The following is a 26,740-nucleotide window of genomic DNA, read 5'->3' as shown; positions in this document are numbered from 1 at the left end:
GGAATCTCATGAGAGAGTGCATAGGGGTATGATTTTTTTCCACAGGAGACTCCTCAGTGTGGTTGTACAAAGAAAAAAAAAAGAGTTATGCATTTACCATAACTTGGCATCTATGTTATCCTCTGTCACAGTTCATCACTCTTGGGTCTTGGATCAGACTTCAGATCGGAGCCGGCAACTTTATACACAGCTTCTAGGCTCAAGCTCCTCCCACTCCTGTGATCCCTTGCTGCCCTCTAACCCCCTCAGATTGAGTTTGCCCTAAGCTAGAAGGCAGCTAGGAAAGACCTTGACCATTAGACAGGACATCTCCACATTCTCTAGATCCTACAGGATGGGGGATGGAGGGAGGGATAGTGATGAATAGTGACATAGGATAACACAGATGCCAAATTATGGTAAGTACATAACTCTTTATCTGATGTTATCCATGTCACTATTCCTCACTTTTGGGTCCCCAGCTACCCTGAATCCTGGGTGGCCTCATGGAAGGACAAGCTGAAGAAAGCCCTCTTCCTGGAACCAATGTCAGGTTTATAGTGGTTAAGAAAAGTGTGAGGAGAAGACCCAGGTGACTGCCGCACAAATGTCATCTATGGAATGATGGGCAAGGTAGGCAGCTGACTTGGCCATTAACCTACCGGAATGAGCTCTAACTGGACTTGGTACGGATAAGCCTGTGGAGGAATAAATAAAGGAAATGCACATTGAAATCCAACAGGAGAAAGTTATTTTGTAAACCGCCTGACCCTTCCTGTTAAGACAGAATGCCACAAACAGGTGGTCAGACCTGAGGAAACTCTCTGCCTCATCTAAGTAGAAACGTAACTGTGCACATCTAATGTACAGTGTTGCAAGAGATATTCACCTTTATTAGCAACATTTGGGAAGAATACTGTCAATTGGATTGACTGGTTCAGATTTGCTTCTGTGGCAACTTTAAGCATGAACGAAGGGTTAGTTTGAAGGGCTATCCTGTCTTTATGAAAAAAGATGAAAGGCGGTTTGAAAGAAAGCCTGCAATTCTGAAACTCTTTTCGCTTAAGTTATGGCTACTAGGAAAGCTGTCTTTCCCATGAAAACAAATTGATATCACACATTGCAGCAGGCTGACTTCGCCTCTGTGTGAGGGATTGCAGCAGAAAGGAAAGGTGCCAAGGTGGGGGAAAGATCCTTGACAGGAGGGCGTAGCAGAAAAAAACACTTTTAAAAATGCAAAAACAATGAATACTAGACTCTTCCAGATAAATACCTTGTTCAGAAACAGCAGTAGTCCATAAACAAAATACAGTACCAGGCAAAACAAATGGCAGTATTCCAGTTCGAGATAGTTTATTAAACAAAAAGATGTTGGCGCTTTCACAGCGATTCCACTGCTTCCTCAGACGTTCAAATAAACACTCATATGCATTCGTTTAAATAGAGACTTCCATTAAATTCTAATTGAACATTAATTAATAAAAACAATTAAGTTACAGCCATATATTCCTAAAAGCAGTACTGAAGGCAGTATCACAGAAAGGGACGTGGTAAACTCCTTGACAAGGTCCCTTAGCAGTCGGGTGAAATGCTAAACCAAAAAATAGAAAAACTATGGAAAAACAAAAAAGACGAAGGCCACTCCAACAAGTTCCAACAAAGTAGAAAGAAGTTTAATGAGGTTAGCGCTTTCGTATAGGTCAGTGCCTGTACTTCTTCAGACCAAAGCACTAACCTCATTAAACTTCTTTCTACTTTGTTGGAACTTGTTGGAGTGGCCTTTGTCCTTTGCCTTTTTTGTTTTTCCATAGTCGTGTGAAATGTGCCAGATAATTAAGCGCTTGCTGACCAAATGTAGCGTAGGGGAAAACCTGCTTTCCATGCCTGTCAATCGCCCAGGACTCATGGATGGGGGGATAGACAGACATGCTCTGTTCCACCAGCTTTTTCTTCGTGGCGGCAGGTACCACAATTGCATCGACTGCCACACCTTTTGACCAGAACTGCTTGTCAGATGGGGGAATTGAGAAACTTGTCTGCACGTTTGGGAACAGGTTCCACAGTATCTGGCTCCTTTCATGCCCTGCTGGTGATAAGGTCTGCAGGGGGAACCCAGGCGGTAGATGACCCCATCCTGAAAGCCTTCAGGAAAATGGACTCCTCAGAATAAGGGGAAAGGAAGACCTACCACCCATAAGCTTAAGGATTTCCAAGATGTCCCCAAAGGGGACAGCCTAGGGTGGCGATCTGGGGAACCAGACCCTCACTGAGGTCCATATTTTCAGTGAGCGACTCAGCAGGGGAATCAAAGAGTCTTCTCTTACACGATTATCTTCCTAGGAACCCACTCCAAGGGTGGCTCGGGGAGGACTCTGAAGAGAGGAGGCACTGAGAGGGGCAGCTTCCACTTGAAGGCTAGCTTAAGAGGGCTGACCTGGGACAGGATGAATGGGGTCCGCTCAGAGGGGCTGGGATAGTCCCAGGAAGGGCGGGGAGGAAACTCCGTGGGAGGAAAAGGTCCTCGCTACAACTTGAAAAGCCGAAAGACTGGACAATGCCCCATCCACTCGGAGGGAAGGCCCATCTAGAAAGAAGGACCAGAGCAGAACAGAACCTCTGGGGCCTCTGGATAGTACAGGGCCTAAGCTGTTGAGGGCCGAGACACCAAAGGGAAGGGACTGGTCAGAGAAAACAGGTCTGGAACCTCCACCCAACGACTCTGGGGTGACCACTCGGACCCGGGGCTCTGTCTGCCCATTGGAAGGCAGAGCAGAAGTAATCAGGGATTCAGGACAGGGACAGAAAGGTCCCCAGAAAGCCCCCATCTCCCTCCCTGTGTGATCCAGGGCCAGAAAGTCCGAAACAGACTTGGTCAGATGAGAAGTCAACGAGGGGGTAGGAGATGGCTCCCTAGATGGATGGGCAGGGGACACAAAAAGCCTCAACTCAATCTGGGCCCTGAGAAAGGACTTCATCATCCTGTCCATATCAGGAGTAAACTCCTGGAGCACCAAGAAGAGGCAGAGGACCTAGCCGGGGATGGATGCCTAGATCCGTGGACCTCCCCTCTAAAGAACAAGATCTGTGCTTGGAGGCGGAAAGGAACTGCTCCAAGCCAGAGCCCAAGAGGGAATCCTCCATAACGACAGTAGGATCAGACATTGATCTTGGATCCGACCCCCTCAGATCCAATGGCAAGGTAGGACCCAAGTGCTTGATCCCACATGACCTGGATCTGAGGGAGCCAGATCAGTGGCTGGCTCGGATCAGACCAGATCCGAAAGCTTCAAACCAGAGACCTTGGATCTGACGGCCTCAGAGCGAAAGCCCTGGGTGTGATGGAGTTGCAGATCGTAGGACCTGAGGGCATTGGATCAGACAGGGTCGAGGCTGGAGTCAGATCCGAGGCACTAAGGTCCAACTACATTATCTTTTTTGAGGACGACAACCCAGCAGGTGTGGGGGGGGGGGCTTCCTTTTGCACTCTGAGGGTCCAGGCTTGGCAGGGGACTGAGCCAAGGGACTCCGTTGAGCCAACCCCTTTAAAAGGAGCTTGTTTCGGTGCTCGACCAAAGCCCTGGGGTTGAATGTGGCACAAATGTCGCATTCAACCTCCAGGAGGTCAGTGCCCAAATAGTAAAGGGACTCTTCATGCGAATCACAAAGAGGCATCTTCCGACTGCACGAGGAGCAAAGTTTAAAACTGACAGGCTTGTCAGACATAATGGACAACAAACAGACTAAGCCGAAGTGACAAGCTAACTCTAGACTGGGAATCGAGCAGAAGTTGGTACTAGAAAATATAGCCGAATAAACTACCTACAATAAACACAAAACTACACCAAAAAAGACTACAGAAAAGGAAATCTACTCTAGAAAGACTATAGCAACTACTACTAGAAAAAGGGGTGCCAAAACAGAACTACACAAGAGTATAAGACAGGAGGGGAGGCCTAAACTACTAATACAGAAGACAACTCTAACAATAGCACACTAAGAAATTGTATAAAGGAAAGAATTTGAAAAATAACACTACTTATCCCACTATAGGAGCCGAGCCAAAGAAACCTACGTCTGGTGCTGATCTTGGTAAACAAGATGAGGGGTTACAGGGCAAGGGATCATGGGAGTGGGAGGAGCTCAAGCCTAGAAGCTGTCTGTAAAGTTGCTGGCTTGGATCCAAAGTCGGATCCAAGACCCAAGAGTGAGGAATAGTGACGTGGATAACATCAGATCAACTTCTACTACCTTTCTCTTATGCCAGCAAGAGTGCTTTACCTTGCCCAAAGAGGACAACCAAACTGCAGTAGAGGACCTGATTGCATCTCAGTCCTTAGACGTTTCTCAAGGAGCAGGACCAGATGGGACAGAGATGTAGATGAGTGGTATAAGGAACCTGATATGATCACAGTCTTGTCACTCATTGGTAACTGAGGCACAGAGGAAGCCGGTCGAGATCAAAGCCTCCTGTACAGCTTTTCTTTTTTTCTGGATCAGAGAAGGAATATCTGAGGAGCTGGGACACCCAATTCTATTACCCTATTTAAAAGAAAAAAGTTTGACAAGCAGTTGGAGCCTTAGTATCATGCTCTTTCCAAAACTCAAAGGTAGGATTTGAGGAAAATGTGACAGGAACCCATCAATCCTCCAACATTTAAGTCCTAGGTAAAAAATCTCGACAGAAAAATATACTTCTTTCACAAAAAAATCTAAGGGTGTCTCCTGCAGGATACTTATCCGCCCACTGAACTCATGAAGTAGTTGAAAGAGTGATGCTTCAATGGCAAGAAAGTTATGAGGCTTTGGCACCCTAACCACCATCTTTATATTGTTCTCCTCAAGCTCTACAGAGGTTAGGGCATGTGGAAGGTGCCCTAAAGCTTTGGGAGCTGGCCAGAAGTCCAGTGCTTGGCAGGATCCATTCCATATAACTTAGGCTACTGCAACAGTCATTTAATGATAAACATCAGCTGCTGCCTGGTCACCCATCCTTGGAAGAGGAAGATGGTTTGACTTACCACATGGGTAACCTCTAAGGAGAGCAGTAGGTGCCTACCCCAATGGAGCACACATCTCTCGAGCTTCCACAGCCATGTGCAAAACACACTGAGCCGAGGGGAACACTCAGGGGACAGCTACAGTGGAACTAGGAAAAGCCATCACACATGAGGTGGGATGCTCCACTGCAGGAGAGAAAACACCACATCACAGGTGGTTCTGCTCCCTACCACCCCAACCTTGCCAAGAGTAGATGAGCTCATGTGGCATTCCTGTGCAGGAACAAAGGGGTCACAGGGCATTCCACTACTCAGGAATCACCTCCCACAACTGTGGAACATATGGGCTGATTTGGTGCAGGTAAAGGAGCCATTGGGCTCAGTCCTGCAGTGATGAACAAACACGTTATGAACATGTCTTTGTACCTGAAATCAACTAAAATCATCAAGTGCACTCAGTAACTAATTGCTTTTTAGAAATTTGTTAAAAATTTCACACTGTTTCATAGATACAGTTCTACACTGATAGTTGACTTTTTTTGCCATTTGGCTCTTAAATGTATACATGCAAACAAAAAACATACATATTTACACAGATATAGTTCCACCTATTTTTTTTCATGTACCATTATTGTCAACAGCTTTCCTGCTTACACAATATGGCTGATAAGAAAGCTGCCGATAGTGGTGTGATGTTGCTATAATACTGGGGGTTCAAGAATTTGCCCTTCCCCTTATTGGGAGGAGTGTCCAAAGTGACTTGCCCCCCCCCCCCTCAATCATTGTGATTTTTTTTTTTTTTGCATGCTCAGAGCTTATGTTTTTCAGCACGCACTGTCTATGGTTGATTTTTTTTTTCCATTTCTTTTTTGATCGATTTTTTCACACTGACCTTTTGCATTCTCAATCTCTTTAGGTAGATCCAAATATGCTTGCCCTTGCTAAATAAAATTCATAGTCATGTTGTTAGCATGCTCTTTATGCTCTTTTGACATCAGAGCTAGTAGTAATACTAGTGTCTCAGAAAAAGTGATGTTTTCTGCCATTTTAAATTTTATAGCAAAAAGACAGTGATATACAAGATATCTCCTTCCCTTTAGTGCTATTAACTCCTCCTATTTGCTGGATAAGGCTGTGTATACAGCCATCAATTTATGAAAATTGTATAAGAAAATAAGGCAGTAATTTAGAAAAACTGAGATTTGTAGCAGGGTTGAATTAAAGTCAGAATGACCATTACAATTTGATAAAAACTGCATGATTTGCAAAACATTCAGTTTTAAATAAAACCAAATCTGTCAGCTCTCTTCATAGGTTCACAGGTGCATATTAGGCTAACGACCACTAGGGCCCTGATAAGCCTCGCCATGCAACCTAAATGCAATCCACAAATTTGATTTATATAGGGGGTGATTTACTGACTGCTTCTGTCCATTAGAGACACAGGAGCCAGCTCAAGGGTGAATTTCCAATTACTCATCCATTGGTGCAAGTTGTGCTTAAATAGGGCTAGGGAGCAACTTTGCTTTATATAGATGGGGAGCCTCTTCCAAAGAATGGGAACTCTTGAGAAACATATCTGTCTCTCCAACATTTAATTCACAAGCAAAATTTAGGTCTTTTAATCTAATAGTTCTGATGCTCTTTGTTTTGTGGATGTGCAAAAGGTTTTCCAACACAGGGCTCAGGGATGCCTTGTAAGCTAGGCAAAGGTCACCTCTCAGAAGTCTATATATTGAGTAAAGTGAGAGAGTCCTTTGAGGCAATCAGTGTAGGACACCCCTTACAAAAAGAACATATGGAGTAAATGCATCCTCTGTGGACATTCCAGTTGCTTCATGTGTCTGGTCAGGTACATACTAAAAGGGGGTATTATACTCTCTGATGGGTCTGATGAGGGGTGTGCACAGTGGCATGATAACCTTGATGCTACAGCCTTGGTTATAAGTTAAGCAACGTAGAATGATTTTCTTACTACTCTAGATAAATATTGGTTGAAGTCTAGGTTACTATCTACATGAGTACCCAGGTCCCTGACTAGTGAATCAACTTTGAAGGGTGTTTTATTGATGACGTAGTTACCCGGGGTGGCAGACTTCCCAAAAGGCACTGTAATGCATTTCTTGGTGAGAGGAATTTAATGACTACTCCCAGTTTGCAATCACCTGCAAACTTGGTTAGCCAGAGGCCTTTGGCATCTAGTGCTCAGATGTCAAAGCCAATATCAAAGAGGAGTGGCCTAGCACAGAGCCCTGGGGGACTTCACTGGTGACCAGCCTCTTTGTGGAGGTGCCTCACAGATTCTAACTTCCTGGGTCCTATCAGTGAGCCAGCCACCTATCCAGCATGTTATAAAGGAGTTTATAACTAGTTCCTTAGGTTTGTTGACAACAACAGAGTCACAGCGGGGTGTTGTATCAAATGCTTTAGGCAGTATGAACTGCTTTCCCCTCATCCACTGCTTCAGTGATCTTTTCAAAGTCGTCCGCCAGATTCAGTAAGCAAGACCTCTCTTTGTCAAAGCCAAACTGGGATGGAACCAATATCTGCAGGTCTCCTATGTCCTTGCTGACAGTTCCCATGATAATTCTTTCCACGGCTTTGCAAACAAGACTAGTCAGAATAATGGGTCTGCATTTTCGAGCATCTGTTGAAGGTCCTCTCTTATGAGGGGGATGAACATTGCTGTCCTCCATTCCCATGGCACAAAGCCTGTTTTAAGACTATAGTTAAATAGGGACTCCAGGGGTCCTGATGAGTCATATTTTAGCCTATTCAGAAGGCATCCTGGGATGTTAGCTGGGCCCACTGAGGTTGTGCTCTTGGCTTTAGTGAGTGCCGCCAGTACATGCTCCTCAATTTTAACTGGAGGGGTTATGTTTGAAGGTATATTTTGTTGAGATGGTTGGGATGAGAAAGGGGTAAAGTCAGAACTGAATTTGTCTGCTAACAAGTTCGCTACATTGCCAGGCTTGTTGAATGTGGCACCATTAACCACCAGTTCAGTACATTGCTGTGTGCTGCCCTTGAGGTTTCCGACAGCCTCCCAGGTGAAAGATAACTATAAGGCCTTCTACAGCTATCTTAACCTCGAAGTTTGCTTTGGTTGACCTAATCAGTCCTCTTATTTAGTTTGATGAGAGAGTTTTTATCTTTATAGGAATTATCCACCCTGATTTTTGCCATAATTGTTTTTTCCTTTTGTTGTATATCCTATTCAATTTGGGATGTCACCAGGGCAGTTTCTGGGGCTATGCAGGACTTACTTCTGGTAGGTACAGCAGCCTGTATATGCAGCCATTGACAAGGTTGTACAGAGTTTCTGACAGCAATTCAGCATAGGCTGCCGTGTTCATGCGGTTTGGAGGGGCACTGGACTTTATTAAGTTATGGTTTACCAAAGGTCATTTGCCTTGGAATAGTTCCTGTTACTTTTTTAAAGGGATTATGGAGGTGATTTTGATTTCCAAGGCAACCGCTTTATGGTTGGACCTTACCAGGGAGGATGAGACATTGGGTGAGGGTTGTAGCATTCTTCCATATTTGTAAGCATGAGGTCCAGTATGTTGAAGCCTCTAGTGGGTGTACTCCCTATTTGCAAATACAAACACCCTTGATCAAAGTCCAGTAATCTCTGTGCCTGTAGACTTGAGGCTGTGTAGGATTCCTAGTCTATAGAGGGGTAATTAGAATTTCCCATGAGTAGGGTCAGTCTAAGTATGCACCGAGAGCTTCTTGGGACATGGAGGGTGACCTATAGTTGGCTAGGATATGGTACAAGATCTGGTCTATGGTGATCTCCATGTGGAGGAACTCCAGCACGTCATCCTGCCTGACCACCCTAGAGGTATGTTTGTTAATGAAGTATATTGAGACACTTCCAACTTTAGCCCTTGTCTGTGCAGCTACTGGTCTAAAAGAGTGGAAGGCACTGAAACCTTGCACTGCCACATAACTCTCTGCCTCTATAAGACATATCTCAGTAACTGCACAAATGTCTATATTCTTGAGTGTGAGGAGGGCTTGGGGGAAGTATAGTTTTTTTATTTAGCCTTCTGGCATTGAGCAGTAACACCTTGAAGTTCAGTTGAGTTGATTTTGTTATGTAGGTAGGCCTGTCAGTTTGGCATTACTAAAAAAGGCACTATGGGGTGGATAAAGTTTTGGCCAGTTATTTGAAAACCTAGAGGGGAAGGGTGTAGACCATCCTTGGCAAAGCAAAGTTTTCTGTTAACTATGTTCTCTCAAGATGACAAATACTAGAGTGCCTTAGAATGAAACCAGAAAGACAGCAGGTTGTTGAAATTATTTTGCTCATATTGTGACATCATCCTTGGTGATGGTAATATGCTGCTCAGTGCTAGGTTCATACCAGTCTGTAATCTCCATAATGTCTCTCTTCATATAGTCCAGGGAGGTACATCTCAGATCATTGACACCTACATGGACTATGATGGAATCATACTGATACCTGTGGTGTAATGACTGTGTGTCTGATTTGGCAGATCCTGGCTCCAGATAAGCAACGAGCAGTTATCTTCTCCTTGATCAGCCTGGTTAGAGGGGCATCAGTATATCTTAAAATGGAGTCCCCTATGATGACGGTCCTGGCAAGTGTGTTTTCTTGCCTTACGGGCTTAAAGTTTTGGGGCTCTACTGAAAATGCTAGTGCGTTTGCTGTTTTCTGCTCATATACACAAATGTTTAAAAAGATTTTATTACAGCATTTTTTTATGTAAGTTCTCAGTGCAGTGTTCTGAGAAGGTGTTTTAGATTTGTACTGGTTGTCATGGTGCTGCTGATCATAGGGTAAGGGTTTTGAATGAGATTCAATTTGCTGTAATTATGTTGTTATATAAGGGGTATGAATGAGTGAGTTTATCATTCTGATGAAGTCTTGGTTTACATTGCGGACGAAAGCGCTAAAATAAAAGACTTGGTGGATTTGGCGTTGGATCATGCTTTCAGTGTGTTATTTTTAGATGGTGTTGGAGGATGTTTTTCTGAGTGACTGACCCTTCTGTGATATAGCTTTGACGACAGGTCTAGTCGATTATTGTTGTTTAGGAAGATTGCTTTTATGTGTTGTGGGTGTGGTGCTGACAACCTGATATGCACTTGTATGCAGGAGTTTAACCTCCAGACTATCAAAAGCTATAGGAAGCAAACATGGTCTTGCTTAGATAGAAGATCTAAAAAGAAAACATTCATAAAAGTAATGATTTCATTCTGTTTCAATATTATGGCATAATCCATCCATCTTAAACCCCTTTTTACCCCATTTTTGCACATACTATGGCATACAATGACATTAAATGATTTTTTTATTATTACAATTCAAATTTAAGCTGTTTCCTTGCCTTTGAAGGAAAAAGAACACACACAGAAAGTTCTATATTCAGATTTTCCAGTATCAGTGGCTAAAATATTCATCACACGGAGATACAGTCATTCACATGCAGAACAAAAATAACCAACAGTCAGGAGTTTGGAGAAGCTTTCTTGAACATGTTCAGTGATAAAGAGAACAATGTTTCCTTCTGAGCTCCGAACTGGCCCAATGTCTGCTTGCTAAAGCAGGGACAAATGACCCCTGTATAAACGCATCTAACTTTCTATACTTTTCAAAAGCCCCATGACTCCTGGTTCTCCTCAGTTAAAAGTAGGCAGATACAGAACTGTTGTAAGCTGATGGGGGTGAGTGAGAAAGAGAACCACAGTAAATGATCTACTCATCATGGGGATTTCTCTCGGTCCCTCTAAAATTACAGCATTGTTGGGATATAACACCTTAGAAAATAATAACTACTTGCTTTAATACAAGGACATTAGTAATGTAAAAAAAATATAAAAAAAATCAGGATATGTTGAAAAACACTTTTTTGTTCAATTTTTGGGTGCAGTTCCCCTTTAAAAGTCTTGCAATGTTCACAAAATTATATTGCATACTTCGTCAGGACAAAGTAACATCAGTCCAAGTCGTCGGGGAAATCTGACTTTCACAGGCATACCTAGAAACTTTTCCTGGAACCATTGGCCACACCCCCAAAAAATATTCTTAGAATTAAACAGCAATCAAAAACAATAGCAAAAATAGCAAGGCAATCACTAGAATGAGTACTTGTCACTCACTTTTAAATCAACAGAAGCTTTGATGAAAAAGGAGAGACCAGTCCATGATGAAAAAGGAGAGACCAGTCCACGGACAAAAAATGAAGATAGTTGGAGGATACACTTATCTCTACAACAAAATTTCAAAGTGACAACTTTGGTGGGGAGTAGCCTCAAAAGCCTTATCTACACAATGTCTGTGAGACTCAGTCCCTTCCCATACATCTAGGACTGCATTTGCAGGAATGATACTTATGATAAATTATTTGCATCTCTAGGTGGTTCAAGTGAAACTCCTGTCCTAGGGGCTTTGTTTCCCCTACACAGAGGAGAAGGCTCATTTAAATATCCCACCCAGTAGCTGAGCATTAATATTAGAAATGTAGCAAGTCTGAAAAAGCAAGAAGGGAAGGCTTAAAATGAGAATGCAGTGTGTGAAGCACCCCATTAGAGCCAAATGACAGGGTTCTGACAGTAACAGAAGGTGTGATGGCTCTACAGCCACTGATGCTTTACTGTCCACTGCAACATCTTCATCTGTAGGTATGTAGAACTACAAAGGCAATATCTACCATGAAGTGTAGAAAGCACTAATGTATCAAAAGTGTTTTCAACCCTCTCTTTTTGATTTCCCCAAGTTGCGAAGACTGACATTTTTGGTTCATCTGTGGCTAAAAAGACAAACTAAAGGGTATTCAATTGTGCCTTGATAAAGGCAATCATCTGTGACCTGCCAGGCAGTTTATGATGAACCCAGGGGTTGCAGTCAAGGCAATACCCAAAGAAAGATGAATAGGAGGCAGTCCCATTAAGGGAGACCCCGGAAGACAGTCATCCTGTTTAGTGACCACATGTTTAGCCTTTTTCAATGAGTCAACCACAACAGTGAGCATCTTGGTAAAATATTCTAGATAGAAATGTCAATATTGTGTACTGAAACTGAAAAGTACCATGAATGAACTGAAGAACCTCATCCGTTCTCCAAACAATGACTGAAACTGAAAAGTGCCATGAATGAACTGAAGAACCTCATTCTTTCTCCAACCAGTGACGTGTTAAAGACTATCATGATGACAGTTAATAGCCAGGTGCCCTGAGGTAGAGAAGCATGACATCATGCACGATCACATCCTTTTGTTTAAAATAATTATATGCTTGCTTGAAGCTGCAGAACATCAAGAAGGGAGAAATTCTCCAATCCATTTCAAAATATGATAAAAGGAAGTACACAATCCTCTGCCTCTTTCAGGAGGAGGAACATGCTTTATGGCACTTAGGCTAAAGTATGGGCCTGTTCCAGGAGAACTGCAGAGGCACACTGGTCCCTTAATGGTACTCTGTTTAGGACATGACTGCTCTGATACATAAATGTATACGATTACATCTAGAACCAACTGATGCTGGCTAATTTTTCTCCACCAGCAGTCAGACTTGGAAAACTCTCCTCATTAATGAGTAGACCTGTAGGGAGTTGGAAGACTGCTGCAGCAGTTCCAGTGGAATCAGTCTCCCGAAACACTGTGGGTGGTGGCAGAGAAATCACCCCTGTGACACTTCAGAAGCCTACTGATCAGATGAGGGAATTACTCCTGTTCTTATTCTATGGAGTAGACCCAGAACAACAGGAGGAGGAGGTGGAATTGAAGGCACTGTGTCAAACAGTCCCTTCATGATGGCTAAAGTCTGCTTACGTCTTTGATGATATAAAACCTGGTCCAGGCAATCCTGATCAAAGAGGAAATCACTTGGAAAAGGAGATCTTGAATATCTTACCTCAACTGTGCCATCTAGCATAGATGCATTTCTGAGCTATTATACGTTCATAGGTTGGTACTAGGCTATCGGCCCTAGGGCCTATACAAGCCTAACCAAACAATTCCCTGGATATTTCCTCCCACAATATTTACTTCCCTGGACCCCTTTGTCTAGCAGGGCGACTGATGTGATCCCCGGGGTGAATTTCCCATCTCCCATCCAATCGTCCAGGCTCCTTTTGAAGAGGGCCAAGAAGGCGCTCTGCTTGACATGTATGGGCAGTCTATTCCAGAGTATGGGGAGTCTCTGGGTCAGGAACCTATCCCTCCAGCATGTTTTGTTCATTGTGATGACAAGGTTTAGATCCCTGGAGCGTGTGGCTCTGAGGGATTGGGATTTCTTTAAGTGGAGCATATCCAACAGCTCAGGGTTTGACATGGCCTTGTATGTTAAGCAGAGATCGCTTCAGAGTAGACTATATGCCACAGGGTATAGCTGGAGTTTTTTTTAGACTGTCAGCATAGGGCATCTGCTTTAGGCCTGTTATTCTTTTAGTGAGGTATTTCTGTGGCTTTTCTAGTTGTTGCAGATGTCTTGTGAGGTACATACCAAATGAGGCATTGTACTCTATAATGGGTCTAAAGAGGGATGAGTACAGTGGGACAATGACCTCCTTTTTTCTGGATGAAAAGCCCTTAGTGATGAAGTGTGCCACATAGTAGGATTTCCTGACTGTTGTGGCGATGTGGTTATCGAAGGTGAGACCACTGTCCACCTGTGTCCCTAAGTCTCTCATCACACTTTGTGTTTAGTGTACTGCCACCTATGTGGTAATTCATGGGTACATGGTTTTTCCCAAAGGGGAAAACTATACATTTCTTGGCATTAAGCTTGAGCCCATGGCTCTGGCACCAAGCATCTGTTTCTGTAAGGCCCTTTTGTAGAATATCCACATCATTTGGGGATTCAATAATGGCTCCCAGTTTGCAGTCATCTGCGAACTTTGTTAGCCAGAGTCCCTTTAGTTTTGGTATGTACTTCAGAGAAGTAGATGCCAAACAACAGCGGTCCCAGGACTGAACCCTGAGGTACTCCACTTGTCTGGAGCTAGATTTGGAGTCGGCTACTTTTACAGTCTGGGTTCTGTCAGTAAGCCAGTTGGCAACCCATCAGATGTAGTGATTTATGCCCAGCTTAGTAAGTTTATCTATGATTCCAGAGTGGGGGATGGTGTCGAAGGCCTTGGCGAGGTCCAGATAGGCTGTGTGGACCACCTCACCCTTGTCCACAACTCTGGAGACTGATTTGAAGAAGTCAATCAGGTTCAGGAGACAAGAACAGCCCTTCACGAACCCAAACTGGGTGGGGTCCAGTGTTTGAAGGTTGCCAGTGTCTTTGTTTACAAGTTCCATGATAATGCGTTCCACACCCTTGCAGATCAGGCTCGTCAGACTGATGGGACGGTAGTTCCCAGGATCCAAGGTGGATCCCCCCCTTGTGGAGTGGGATAACTGTAGCTGTGCGGCACTCAGTGGGCACGAAGCCTGAGGTGAGGCTATGATTAAACATGACACTTCGGTGAGGTGCCAGTTAATTTTGTAGTTCATGAAGTACACAGCCTGGAATATCATCTGGTCCCATGGATGCTGTATTCTTAGCTTTGGAGAGTGCAGTTTCTACCTCTGTGGCCGTGACTACCAGAATTTGGCAATTTTTTGGTATTGAGATGGGCCCTTTAGGGGGCGAGAGGGGGAGGTGAAGTTGGCACTAAATCGATCTGCCAGGATACTGGCAATATCCTTGGGATCAGTATATTTAATGTCATTCTGTTGTAGCTCTGAGCAGTTCTGAGCATTACCATTTAGATTCTTGACGTAACTATAGAATGCCTATTGCCAAAGATTCCAAAATAGCTTTGGAGGATTTTATGAGGGATCTCAGCTTCTTACTGAGGCTGGTAAGGGAGATTTTTGCATTCTGGGATTTTCCTCTTTTCTGCAACAGTTTCTTCCCTTTGTTGTAAAGTTTGTTTATGGCAGGGGACCACCAGATTGGCTTCCTTTTTTTGGAAGAGAGCATCTTGGTTCTATTTGGGATGGCACGATTCATGCATGAGTGGATGCACTCGTACAGTGCCTTAGTGTAGGATTCAGCAGTTGAACTTTCAGTTCCCGTCTGCATGGATGCCATGACGTTTGTCACTTCTGACTTAAGTAGTATGAAGTTGGCTTTGGAGACATTTTTTACAGAGGTTTCCTTACTGGGGGGTGGGGGTGGGATGTGGATGTCAAGGGTGATTTATGGTCAGATCTGACCAATGAGGGGAGACCACTGGTGTGGAGCATCTATCTCCCATGCTGGTAATGACCAGGTCTACGATACTGGAGCCTCTGGTGGGACAATGGATTAGTTGATCCAGGGCATTGGAATTTATGAATTCCAAGAACCATTGGGAAAAGGTGTTGGTACCAGAGTAGTTTTCCCAGTTAATGGCAGGGTAGTTGAAATCACCTAGTATTAGGATGTTTGGTTGTATCTTAATATTTTCCAGTATGTTTAGAAAGGTATAGTGAGAATCTTGGGGCATGGTGGGGGATCTGTAGCAAGCTACAATTTGGATTGCAGTCTTACCTAGTGTTAGTTACACCTAGAGAATTTCAGATGCATTGCATTGGGCAACTAGCCTGGAGGTGTGAATTTCCTTGGTGAATATGGACACTTCACCTTTAGTGTTTCCGTCTTGGTTTGGTAGCCGAAAAGTGTGGTAAGAGTTGTAGCTTGGTATTGCAGGGGTGCTTTCAGGAGTCTTGAACCAGGTCTCAGTTACTGCACAGATATCAATGTTCTCCATTTTTAGGAGTGCCTCTAGAGAGTGCATTTTGAGGTTTAGACTTCTAGCACAGAGTAGCATTACCTTCAGATTTTGCATACTTGTATCTGTTACGGTGGTGGTTTTGTCCTTTGAATCTTGCCTAAAAAAGGCGCTATAGGGGTGGCAAGAGCATTAGCCAGTAACCTGAATCTCAGGGGTGACGGGTGCAGACCATTTCTGGCAAAGCATCGTGGTTTGTCGATCATGTCGTCCCAGGCAGACAGATACTGGATCCCCTTTGAATGACACCAGAAGCTTAGCCAATTGTTGAAGTCAATCATTTTGTCCTTGTACTGTGGTATCATTCTGGGCGAAGGCAGGATGCTACTCAGGGCTAGGGTTATACCTGCCTGGGCCACATGATCCGAGAGCTCTTTCATGTCTCTTTTCATGTAGTCCAGGGAGGTATGTCTCAAGTCTTTCACTCCAACATGGACAATGACAGTCATATTTGTACTTGTGGAGTGACTTGAGTGCATGCGTTATATGGCGGATCCTGGCACCCGACAGGCAGCTGACTGTGATTTTCTCCTTGCTCCACCTGGTGAGTGGGACATCAGTGTGCCTGACTATAGAGTCACCTATGGCTAAAGTGATGGGTACGTTGTCTTGCCTTAGGGGCTGTTGTTGGGTGGCACACTGGTGTTGTGAGCTATGTGTCACTTTGGTTGCGACTGGTGTTTGTTTGCGTTTCAGCTTCGGAGGTCCTTGTTGCTTGGGCAGGTTAATGTTAAGGGCCTCCGCATATGTGGGTTTAGTGTTGCTATGTGTGGGTGTTTGATGGGCTGTGTGTTGCTTGAGGTGTAGTGCAGGTGTTAACCTTCTCTTCTTGACTGTCTAGCACAATCTTGGCTGGAGAGAGAGCTTTGCTTACAGTTTGGTTATGTAAGTGCATCTTCTCACAGGTTGTAGTGTTGGTTGGTAGGAGGAGAGTGTTGTCTGTGTACACGAGGCAGTTGCTGCATTGCCCCAGTATGCCCAGATTAACCAGGTGGACAGGAGAAATCACCGGACGCTGATCTTGGACATGCCTGTTTAGGTGCTTTTTTTGTAAAGTACAAGAGCTGTTTTTTCTCACCTTTGCAAGGTACTTTGCAGTTATAGGCTGTTTAGTGCCTACAATTAATTTCTCCTTATTAACAAGGAGAGTTGAGTGCTTGTATCAGTTTAAGGCTTCCTAGTGCTTTCCAGCAGATTCTAGAGCAAGTGCTAGTCACAGGGGTTCAGATTTTAGTGCTACTACTGAGAAACCAGCTAGTTCTAAAGGAAAATTTGAAGAGCAGACTTTCTGGCACCTGGAATACTTTAACCGTAGCCCTGTGGTGCTGCACGATACAAAAAATGCACAAACACACGCGTTTTTAACCCAGAAAGTTGAAAGGGATAGAAATCAGTCAAAAATGGCTAATAAAATTACAAATTTCAGAGGTGGAAACCACTCCTCTAGTGTCAGATAGGCAGTACAATGCTCACCACTTCCCAGTGGTAAGCAGTAGGACTTCCCTCTACCACAGCAAGGTCTGGATAGCTCTGAACACAGGAAATAAAGTCCTGAAACCAGCAAAGTCTGGGATCTGGACTATACTAGCTAGGAAAGGCGGGAAACGAGCAAACAAAATAGTATTTTTTTTTGTTAAAACAGGCTAAACAATGCAATAATACAGTAAATAAACAAAGAAAAGGCTAACACATGAGTGCGTAGCCCTAAACAGTAAATGCAATTAAAACTCTACAAAATTAGCAATTTAAAACTTTTTGAATGAAGCAAGGCATGTGCACAACTGAAAAACAATTTGAGATGCAGTAATACAGTAGAATAAGTAGCTAGTCTACATATACAGAGAAATCTATATATACAGAAAAGCAGATAAAACACACAAACAATTCAGATACAGTGCAACCTAGAGCACTTGAGTTGTAGCAGTATTAAAGCAAATACAGTTTTAATAAATGCACTAAAATGTACTATATTTCCAAAATGTTTGACAAGCACAGTCAGAATACAAGGAGATTCATGCATATTTTTTTTTTTTGTAAGAAAGGAGGAACAGAAGGAAATAAACTAAGTGCGGTTGGCCTTCTCAGATGTTCTCTCTGCATTAGGTAGAATGAGCTAATGACACTAGACTGGGAGGAGTGTCCCAGATCAAATTTACAGTAGGGGTGGGCAACTGCAAAGCCACCAAGTATAACAGCAAGACACCAACAGGGAAGGGAGGGTGAGAAACAATACTAAAGCTAGTAGCCTACACTCTTTTAGATAGTAAACACTACAGAAATGTTTATCACAGCAGTGAGCCACAAAATGAAAGTTATTAAACAGATAAAGGAGCACAGTGAATTAGGGAAACGGGTATTGCTCCAGTCAGACAATTAGTATAGTCAAAATTACACTGTGCTATATTAAAGCACACTGAAGCCGCCACCATCAGAGTTTTTCCAAAGACTGGTTCACAGGACAGAGATGGAACTAGCACTGGAAAGGCTGACACTGACCAAATCTCTGGACTCCTTATCAGGTAGAAGTTTGAAGGGTGGTGTTGCCTCTGGGACCTATGCTAGAATCTACCCCTCATTATTTAAATCAGGATGTTATTCCACTCAATAGAAAGTTTGTAATTTGCTTCTTGAAAGTTAAACCATGATGCCTCCATGCCTCAAAAATGGCATTCTTCAGGAGATGTTCTGTTGGGGTAATGGGTAATATTCCCCATTCTTCTTCCATTAATATTAATTCAGCAGTTTTTGAGAAAAAGGGAGAAGGGCTATTGGTCCATGGAGACCTGCATAAGCCTCTCTTTCTAAAGATGGGTGTCGTAAAAGTGGAGCTAGAATGAAAGCAGTCTTGTTATCATAAGCTACCCGAGAAACAAGGGCCTCAATTATCCTCAGAATTTCCTTCATGAAGGAATACTGCGGGAGAGGGAGACAGAAGGACCTGCAGAAACACCTCTGCTGTTGCTGGCAAACTTCCCTTGCTTTGGGAAGAGGAATGTCAGAAAGAAAGACTCCACTTAACATGAGTTGTTTTCCCAACAGTCAGTGCAAAGCTTAATTTTCTTGAGTACTTGTAGTTTGAGAATCTAGCCACTTGATCAGCTGGATGAATTATATCAAAACCCAAGTACTTGAGAAAGTTAAATTTGGCACTGACCCTTGGGAAACATTACCAAGTTTCACCAGGGATGTACTTGCCTTGCTCCATTTGTTGCTTCTTGTTGAAGGGTGCAAGCTCAGACCCTCAACTAGTCTGGTACAGAAATCAGCAGGTGAGAAGTTGGGCTCTGTCTGACATCCTGATCTCTTCTGTTTAACCCACAATCATGGCCATAGAAGAGACATGGATTCGAGTCTTTATGCTGGTCAACCTCCAAAGCAACTATTTTGCTTGCTTTACTGTAGGCATTACATTTCTAATGCCCCCTTCTGTGGGTGGCTAGATTGAAGTACTAGCACTTACACATTGCCACATCTCTCCTAGGCAGCAAAATCAGTGATGGTTTTTACTTAGGCTTTTATAATTTAAATACCGAACGTAGCAAACTTTAACCAAACTGTGTGGGTAGTATAAAAAAAAAAAAAAAAAAAAGGGGGGGGGGGGGGGGGCAACCCAAACACTGAATTGCACCATTTTAGTCCAGATTGTGGCATCATGACATGTGCATCTTCAAAGTTGGAGCTACAGTGGTTACATTTTTGCTGAGCTGTGGATACTAGAATTTCAATGCTACCCCATTGCAGAGGGCTTTCAAAGTCAGATCTGCCCCTTGAATTGCTTACTTTATAAACAGGATTCATTTTATAAATCAGATAAATGCAGAATTTCAATGCTACCCCATTGCAGAGGGCTTTCAAAGTCAGATCTGCCCCTTGAATTGCTTACTTTATAAACAGGATTCATTTTATAAATCAGATAAATGCATTTAATACCATGTGAACAGAAACACGTGTTATTTACCTTCTGGGATTTTCTGTCACGAGCTGCTTGTTTGGAGCTTTCCACAAATGTATTACTTGGAGGTTGAAACGTTGGTGATGTATGCTGTGTAGCAAGACGAGGGCTCTTCCGTGTATTCATAGATGCCCTGAGTAGTATATGGGGACTAGAGATGCCTGACGGTATATCTGCAAATCCTAAAAATAAACCAGCCAGATTTCAGTTTCATTGGCAATTACATCAACTGTTATGTAGTAAATGTTTAGAACAATTAACTTGATGCCCAAGCAAAATTAAGTCAATAATTAACATATTAGATCTTTAATGCTGTTCTTGCAGAACTGGAAAGGGATTTTGGTTAAATCCTTGAACAGTCACTCAGCTTGAACGGTCTCTGCTCAAATGTCTGCACTTAAATTTAATTTATTTAGCTGTATACTGTTAAGTTTCCAAATAGAAATATGGACAGTATGTATCTAGTGTGCAAAGTAAAATTTAGGAAGCAAAGTTTGAGTCTCACTTAAAGCATTTAACTATGTGGAGTACCTGCATAAATGTAGTCTTTTTTTATAAACTATTTCAGCAGCTACTGAAAATTTAGAGTGCAGGGTGGCAAAGAAAAGATAAATGTGGTAATTTACTAAAGATGGCATTTCAGATGACTTAAAGGTACAGAAGCTGGTTAGAAAAAAATGCCTTTTGGCACTGACGGAAGCCCAAATCTATGGGAGCAAATTCAAGTTTGCAATGTCTTGTAAAACTGGGGAAGGAAGATCAGGTAGTGGCAGGACAGGTATGATCGAGAGAAAATGCTACAAAAGCAACTAAGGATTTCATGATTTGTCTTTCTCAAATCCAGACGTAGATTTATGTAACAGCTGTGTAAACAAATGATGAAAATGATGAAAATAACCAGCCATTTAGAGGTGCTGTTTCATAACCTTCTTGCTCTCAACTTTTGTCAAAGATAAAAAGCTGTACATTGTTCACAATCATTTTAGCCTATAGTAAGAAAAATAGCATGCATTCTTATGACGATAGCTGGTCTATGAGGTGACCCTCCAAGGTGGGCCTATTACTGTGCCCTTGGTTTCACTTCAGTATTTATTTTTTTGCCTGAAGCTGCCTACATTCAAGAGTGCTCCTACCTTCTGAGTGAGCACACTTCCTGCAAATCAAGAAAACAATGAAGACCTGACGCCTAGACTGCTTAAAAGGTAATGGACAAAAGCCTGAACTGCAAGGAATCCCAATAGCCATGGCTTGATGGAGGGGCCATCTGCGCACAAGGGATGAATGGACAATATTGGAAACCATCCAACAAGGGTCCCCCCTCACAGATTAATACCTATGGCTAGAGCATACCTTGTACATCCTTACATTAGGAATCCTTTTTGATGGATTAGGGAATGTGATGCCTCCAAAGCAGTAACTTCACCTCAACAGGAGGCAGCAGAGGATGGTGAAAAGCCCAGATGTTGCTTGACTTCTGAAATACCAGTGTATCCAGGGAAGTCCAAAACCTAGAGGCATTGCGAAGATAATAATGCTAGGTCACTGTGACCCAATTTCAAAGTGGATGCAGCAGCAACTGATATCTGAAATGTGATATTTCAAAAGTAAACAAAGCAGCCATGTCTCTAGTGAAGCTGCCTTTGAATATCACATTTTCCAAAAGGTAGTCAACAGCTAGGTAGCAGAAGATAAGGCAGTTAGGAAATCGACTTGGAAAGAATTTCAGAGTGACAGTCTGTCCTTATCCAGTAGAAAAGGGAATAACTGGTTTTGTTCAGTATTCCTAAACTCATTTACCTGCTTCATGTAAAACTGGAGAAAACGGTGCATACCCAAGGTGTAAACTGCTCTCTCCCACACCTCTGTTTTCTACCCCAGCAAAGAAAATAGGGATAAGAACAGACTGATTCAGGACAATTCAGGAATGATTTTGAAGAGGAAATGTGGATTCGTCCTAAAGGAAAAGATAATCAGGTGCAACCATATAAGATTCTCTACACATGACAGTCTGCAACTCAGCCATCAGATCCACTCACAGAAAAAGCATTTTCCATATGAATTTCAAACACCACCAAACTGCCTAGCCCAAAACAGGGAAAGGTAAGCCTGCACTGTAAGAAGTATAAGCCTGCGGAAGAGAGGGGGTCTTTCAAAACTGGAAAGCGAGCAGAAATGCAGAACTCTAAGAAGCTATATGACCACCTGATGCTTGGCAATAATATTGACCCCCAAAAGTCATGGGAACTAGAAATAGCTAACAGAGAGGGTCTTAAAATGACAGCAGACTGAGCTATACATTAGAGCTTTGCAGAGTGAAAACTGAGAATTCAGCAAAAAGCTGATAAAAGTTATTGATTTTGAATCAGTTTGGTTAGTGATTAGTGGGGTACAATGTCTGGAATTCAGAAAATAATAAAACAAAAAATTGCTGGAAAGTCAATGAAAAGAGCACTAAAAGTTTTGTTAGATAACAGTGTTTTTGATCAGCAGGAAGTAGACAAGTTTAGACATCATCCATCAACCTAGAAGGAAGAATATACCAAATGCATTCAGAAGTCTTAAAAAATAAGTAGGATGTTAGAAGAATACATAAAGACAAATTATAAAAGTTTGGAAAAATAGACAACTTATTATGCAAACATTCTGATGAAGTCAAAGATTGCAGAAGGTGGATATTAAAATAAAGGAAAGAATAGGAAAACATGAGGTTATCAAGGATGAACCGTTTCTAAAATAAGTAAAAGTTAAGACAGAGCATGGAGAGAAAATTTGAGGTTCTCTGTCATTCAAACGAAATTGAGAACGTAGACTATCAATTTTATAAGGGCACAAATAATTGTACTGCTATTTCACAGCAAGAACCATTAATTGAAAGAACACATCATATATCTGCCCCAAATATTGTCTTTAGGAAACAGCAGAGATTTATTCTGGTAAAGATGCAAATAAACCAGTAGGAGATGCTCCTGAGCAAAATGTGGCAGAGGAGAAACCCGTTGAAATCTTGTGGCAACAGAATTTCCGTAGAAAATGACCAACATATATCAGGCAAAAAAGCAGTAAATTTGTCCCATCAGGGAAGGTCTTGAGGCTGGATTGAGATTCCAAGTTATATTCAGCAGTTCTCAGAACTTTTTTTCCTAGTAGGTCAAAAATGCATGTTTGATCAACAAAATAAACCAGAAAGCTGAAGAGGTTTCAGCTTCTGAGCCTTCTACCAGTAAACACAGCCAATTTAGATTTGAGCCAGATGGGCTAATGAGACATGAGAAGCAAAACAAGGATGTTTGAACTTTGTTAAACTAGTGGCAGAGCTGAAGCTGAGGAAGAACGAAAATGGACAACACAGATGCATAGTTATGGTGAGTACATAACTTTTATATCGGACATTGCAATTTTCATTCGTTCCTCAATGAATGGGACAGAGTCCCCAGCTATGGAAATCTTGGGTGGCCCTAATGGAAGGATGCTACAGAGAACAGCAGAAGCAAATGCAGCTCTGTTTCTGGTGACTATATCAAATTTGTAGTGAACAATAAAAGTATGAGTACTAGACTATGTGGTAGCTACACAAATGTCATCAATGGAGGCTCTAGCCAAAAGGCAGCTAATACGGCTAATGACCTAGTCGTGTGTGCTTTTGGTTGTCTTGGCAAGGTTCTGCCTCTCAAGGAATAAATGCATGACATACAAGCTCTTATCTATTTGGCTAGTGTAGTTTTGGAAACTGTCTTCTTTTCTAGCAATAAGATGAGAAAACTAAACAATTAATTGGTTTTCCTAAATCCCTTAGTCCTGTGAAGGTAAAAGTGAAGTTGCCTATGTACATCTAAGAGAAGAAAGGCATATTTCTCCTTTATCAAATATGGGAAAGAAAACTGGTTAACTGATCATTTGATTGATATTTGTTTCAAAGGCAACTTTTGTTAGAAAGGGAGGATTAGTGAGTAAAGTAATTCTATATTTGTGAAAAATAAAATAGGATGGTTTCGAAGAGAGTGCTTGGAGTTCAGAGACTCAGTCTTTCTGGTGGCCATAACTTCAGCAAGACATTTTCCAAGACAGAAACTTAAGGTCTGCTTTAGCTGATGGTTCAAAAGGTGAATGCAGTTAAGTCTGTAATACCAAAGTCAGGTCCCAAGGTGGAGTGCGGTCCCTAATTGGGGGTCTAAGAAGGTAGTTTTGAGAAAGGCCTTACATAACTTGGATAAAGCCAAAGAAGAAGCATCATCTCCGATGTGGTAGTTGGAGATGGCTGCTAACTGAACTTTGATGGAGGCAAGGAAATCAAAAACAGCAGGGAGTAGAACAGTGAAAGGATCCAACTTTCTCTGATGAGCTCAAAAGGAAAACCTCTTCTATTTATTCTTATGAATCTTCCTTATCAAAGGTTTGTGGGACAAAAAAAATATTGGCAAACTGGGAAAGAAAGTCTGGAAAGTCTAGCCATCACTGGAACTGGAGAAACCATGAGGTTCAACAGGAGGTCTGCAATGTCTGGGAAAATCATCCCTGATGGGTGTGACTGGAGATCTGGACTGGGATCCAGTGTCCCTGAAGGGCATACTAGGTTGAGACCATAGGAAGAGAAACCACACTTTGTGAAGCTAGAAGGGGGCAATGAGGATTACTTGGCTATTCAATTGAAGCACTTTCTGAAGAAACTTGGGGATTAGAGGCAGGGAAGGGCAAGCATAAAGGAGACCAGTGGGCCAAACGTGCACTACAGCATCTCTTGTTGACTGTCCCTGAGGGGGGAATTAGGGCAAAGAAACTGCTGCATTTGTTGAGGGGAGAGAGAGGAATAGATTGCAGCACGGTCAACCCATTTGTGGAAGATCATATTTGCCATTGACTGACGGGACTACTCGTGCGGCATCAGGGTGATCCTGCTAAGCTTGATTGCTAAGAGGCTGAACTTCCCTGGTATGTTAGTTGCTATAAGAAAGCAGTTGAAGGAGACTGCCCACTGTCAAAATCTCACTGTTTGTCAGCAAAGGGGATTAATCCTGGTTCCCCCTGCTTACTGATATACCATACTACTGACATGTCTGTCTGAACAGTGTGAAAATATGTGAAGGCTGCCAGCCTATCAAAATAGAATTTTGTAGATAATTCTGTCTCGTAAATATGAATATAGTCAACAAACAGTGCACTCTGCTGGAAGAAAGCTGATAAGTCAAGCATTGTATGACTGTTTGATCTCAAAGCTTGGAGACAACGTCTGGACTGAGGAATTTCTTCTATTGTTTTGAGATCAGAGTAAATTGCTAGATATTACATATATAATGTCTTTTATTACTGTGGTTTTCTGGCCAGGTGCAATATCAAAGAAATGTTAAAACTCTGAGTTTCTGTTAATCTAAAATGAGTCAGCAGTGTGAAGTATTAACAATTTAAGATATCTCGGAGAGAAAGCATTTTTGGATTTTGTCTGAAGAACATCCACTCACCAGTACACTGCCTTTGTTCAATATGTAAGTTTATTTAGAACTGTGATTGTTCTTAGAGTTAGATAGGAATTTAGTCAGCTTTAGTCTAGATGTTTTTTTTATATTTATGCCAGACTATTCTACAGTATTATTTTAATCATTTTCCTGTGATATCTGAACTCTTGCCTAGCACTGTGGTGAATTGAGAAGACATCTTGTGTTTTGATTTATTATTATTAAATATTTTTAAACCTTTCAACTGTGCCTGTTTTGTGTAGAGACAATTTAAACTCTTGAGTATTTGCATGTATTTGGTGATACTGTACAAAGCCAGTCCAATAAGCCTTGCTATTCGTCCACTTACTAGTTGGATAATACATTGCACAGTATAAACTGGACATCCTTTGCCACCATCTACTCTTATCAGCTATGAAAATGACCCTTACCAGCGATTACTACCTTACAGCCTGGCAGGAGGGGGCATAGCTGGAGAACCTATGCCAGCCTTCTTCCCCAGGAGTGTGTGTGTGTTTGTATATAAACCAAATTTCAAAGTGTGTGTGTGTGTGTGTGTGTGTGTGTGTGTGTGTGTGTGTGTGTGTGTGTGTGTGTGTGTGAGCTACTTGGGCAGGGATGCGAAGTACTGGTTGGAGAGAGAGGGCACTGGAGGGTTTGGCTTGACTACTAGGCTGAGATCTGTACCCTATAGCTGTGCCAGTGGGGAGTCTTATTGGGGATCTGGAGAGAAAGGGAGAAACCAGCCCCAGACTGACTGTGATCTCTGTGTGCTCTTAAGGGAAATTGTACTTCACTTTGGGTGTACTTGTTATCCCTCCCAATGTGGACGCCCCTCACTTGCGTTAGTGGCGAGGATTGAGGCTTCTTGATTATTGGGCCAGTGCACGGGCATCACAAACAGCAATAGTCCCTAGCAGGAAAAAACTCTGAAGGGCCTGCAACACTAGAAGCACTGCTCTCATCTCTAGGACATTTATATGCAGATTGGTCTCTTCTGGGAACCACACGCCTTGAGTGGTCCATCCCAAGTAATGCCCCCCCCCACAACTGGGAGGCATCTGTGATCAAGTTGGCATTCGGGGAAGAAATGGACACCCTTGACAAACCTCCTCGGAGTGTATCCACCAAAGCATAGATTTTCTGCAAACCTGAGATAATTTTATTGGATGTCGCAAGGGATGTTGATGAAAAGACCATTGCACTGCTACAGTCAACTAAAGAATCATATGGAGACAAACAGTGGGTATTAAGTTATTGCAGCAGCCAATGACCCTAGAGCTGATGAGAAAGAACCTGATATGTGACATCAAAGTAAAGACTCAGTCAATTGTCTAGCTCTTCTGCCACAAAACAGTGTCTAGACGAGCCCCTATAAACTCCAAAACTTGAACTGGTTGAAATTATGACTTAGCCATATTGACAGCAATTCCCAGAGTGAGATAGTTGGGAGCAAGTAATCCTGGCTCTTTCCAGAAAATAAAAACTGAAGAAAAACGGCTGCGGGTAAGACCAGGGTGCAAAAAATAAGTAATAATATAAACACAGTGCACCAAAGTGACACACAATAACGTTTAATGAAAGTAAAAACAGATGAAAAAAGGTGAGCACTTTCGCAACAGTGGTT

General features: G+C 42.5%; 1 protein-coding gene across 1 annotated transcript in view; it reads right to left on the bottom strand.

The window, feature by feature from the left end:
* Positions 1-26,740, bottom strand: part of CENPF (centromere protein F) — a 1,545,100-nt gene that overhangs the window by 24,078 nt on the left and 1,494,282 nt on the right. The window contains exon 17 of the mRNA XM_044061312.1: positions 19,673-19,848. Coding sequence (XP_043917247.1) covers positions 19,673-19,848 — 176 coding nt within the window. The remainder of the gene's footprint in view (positions 1-19,672; positions 19,849-26,740) is intronic.

The sequence above is a fragment of the Protopterus annectens genome, chromosome 1.part0, assembly GCF_019279795.1.
Source record: "Protopterus annectens isolate FY-2018-M chromosome 1.part0, PAN1.0, whole genome shotgun sequence".
Lineage (NCBI taxonomy): Eukaryota > Metazoa > Chordata > Ceratodontiformes > Protopteridae > Protopterus > Protopterus annectens.
This window is presented reverse-complemented; position numbering and strand designations above follow the sequence as displayed.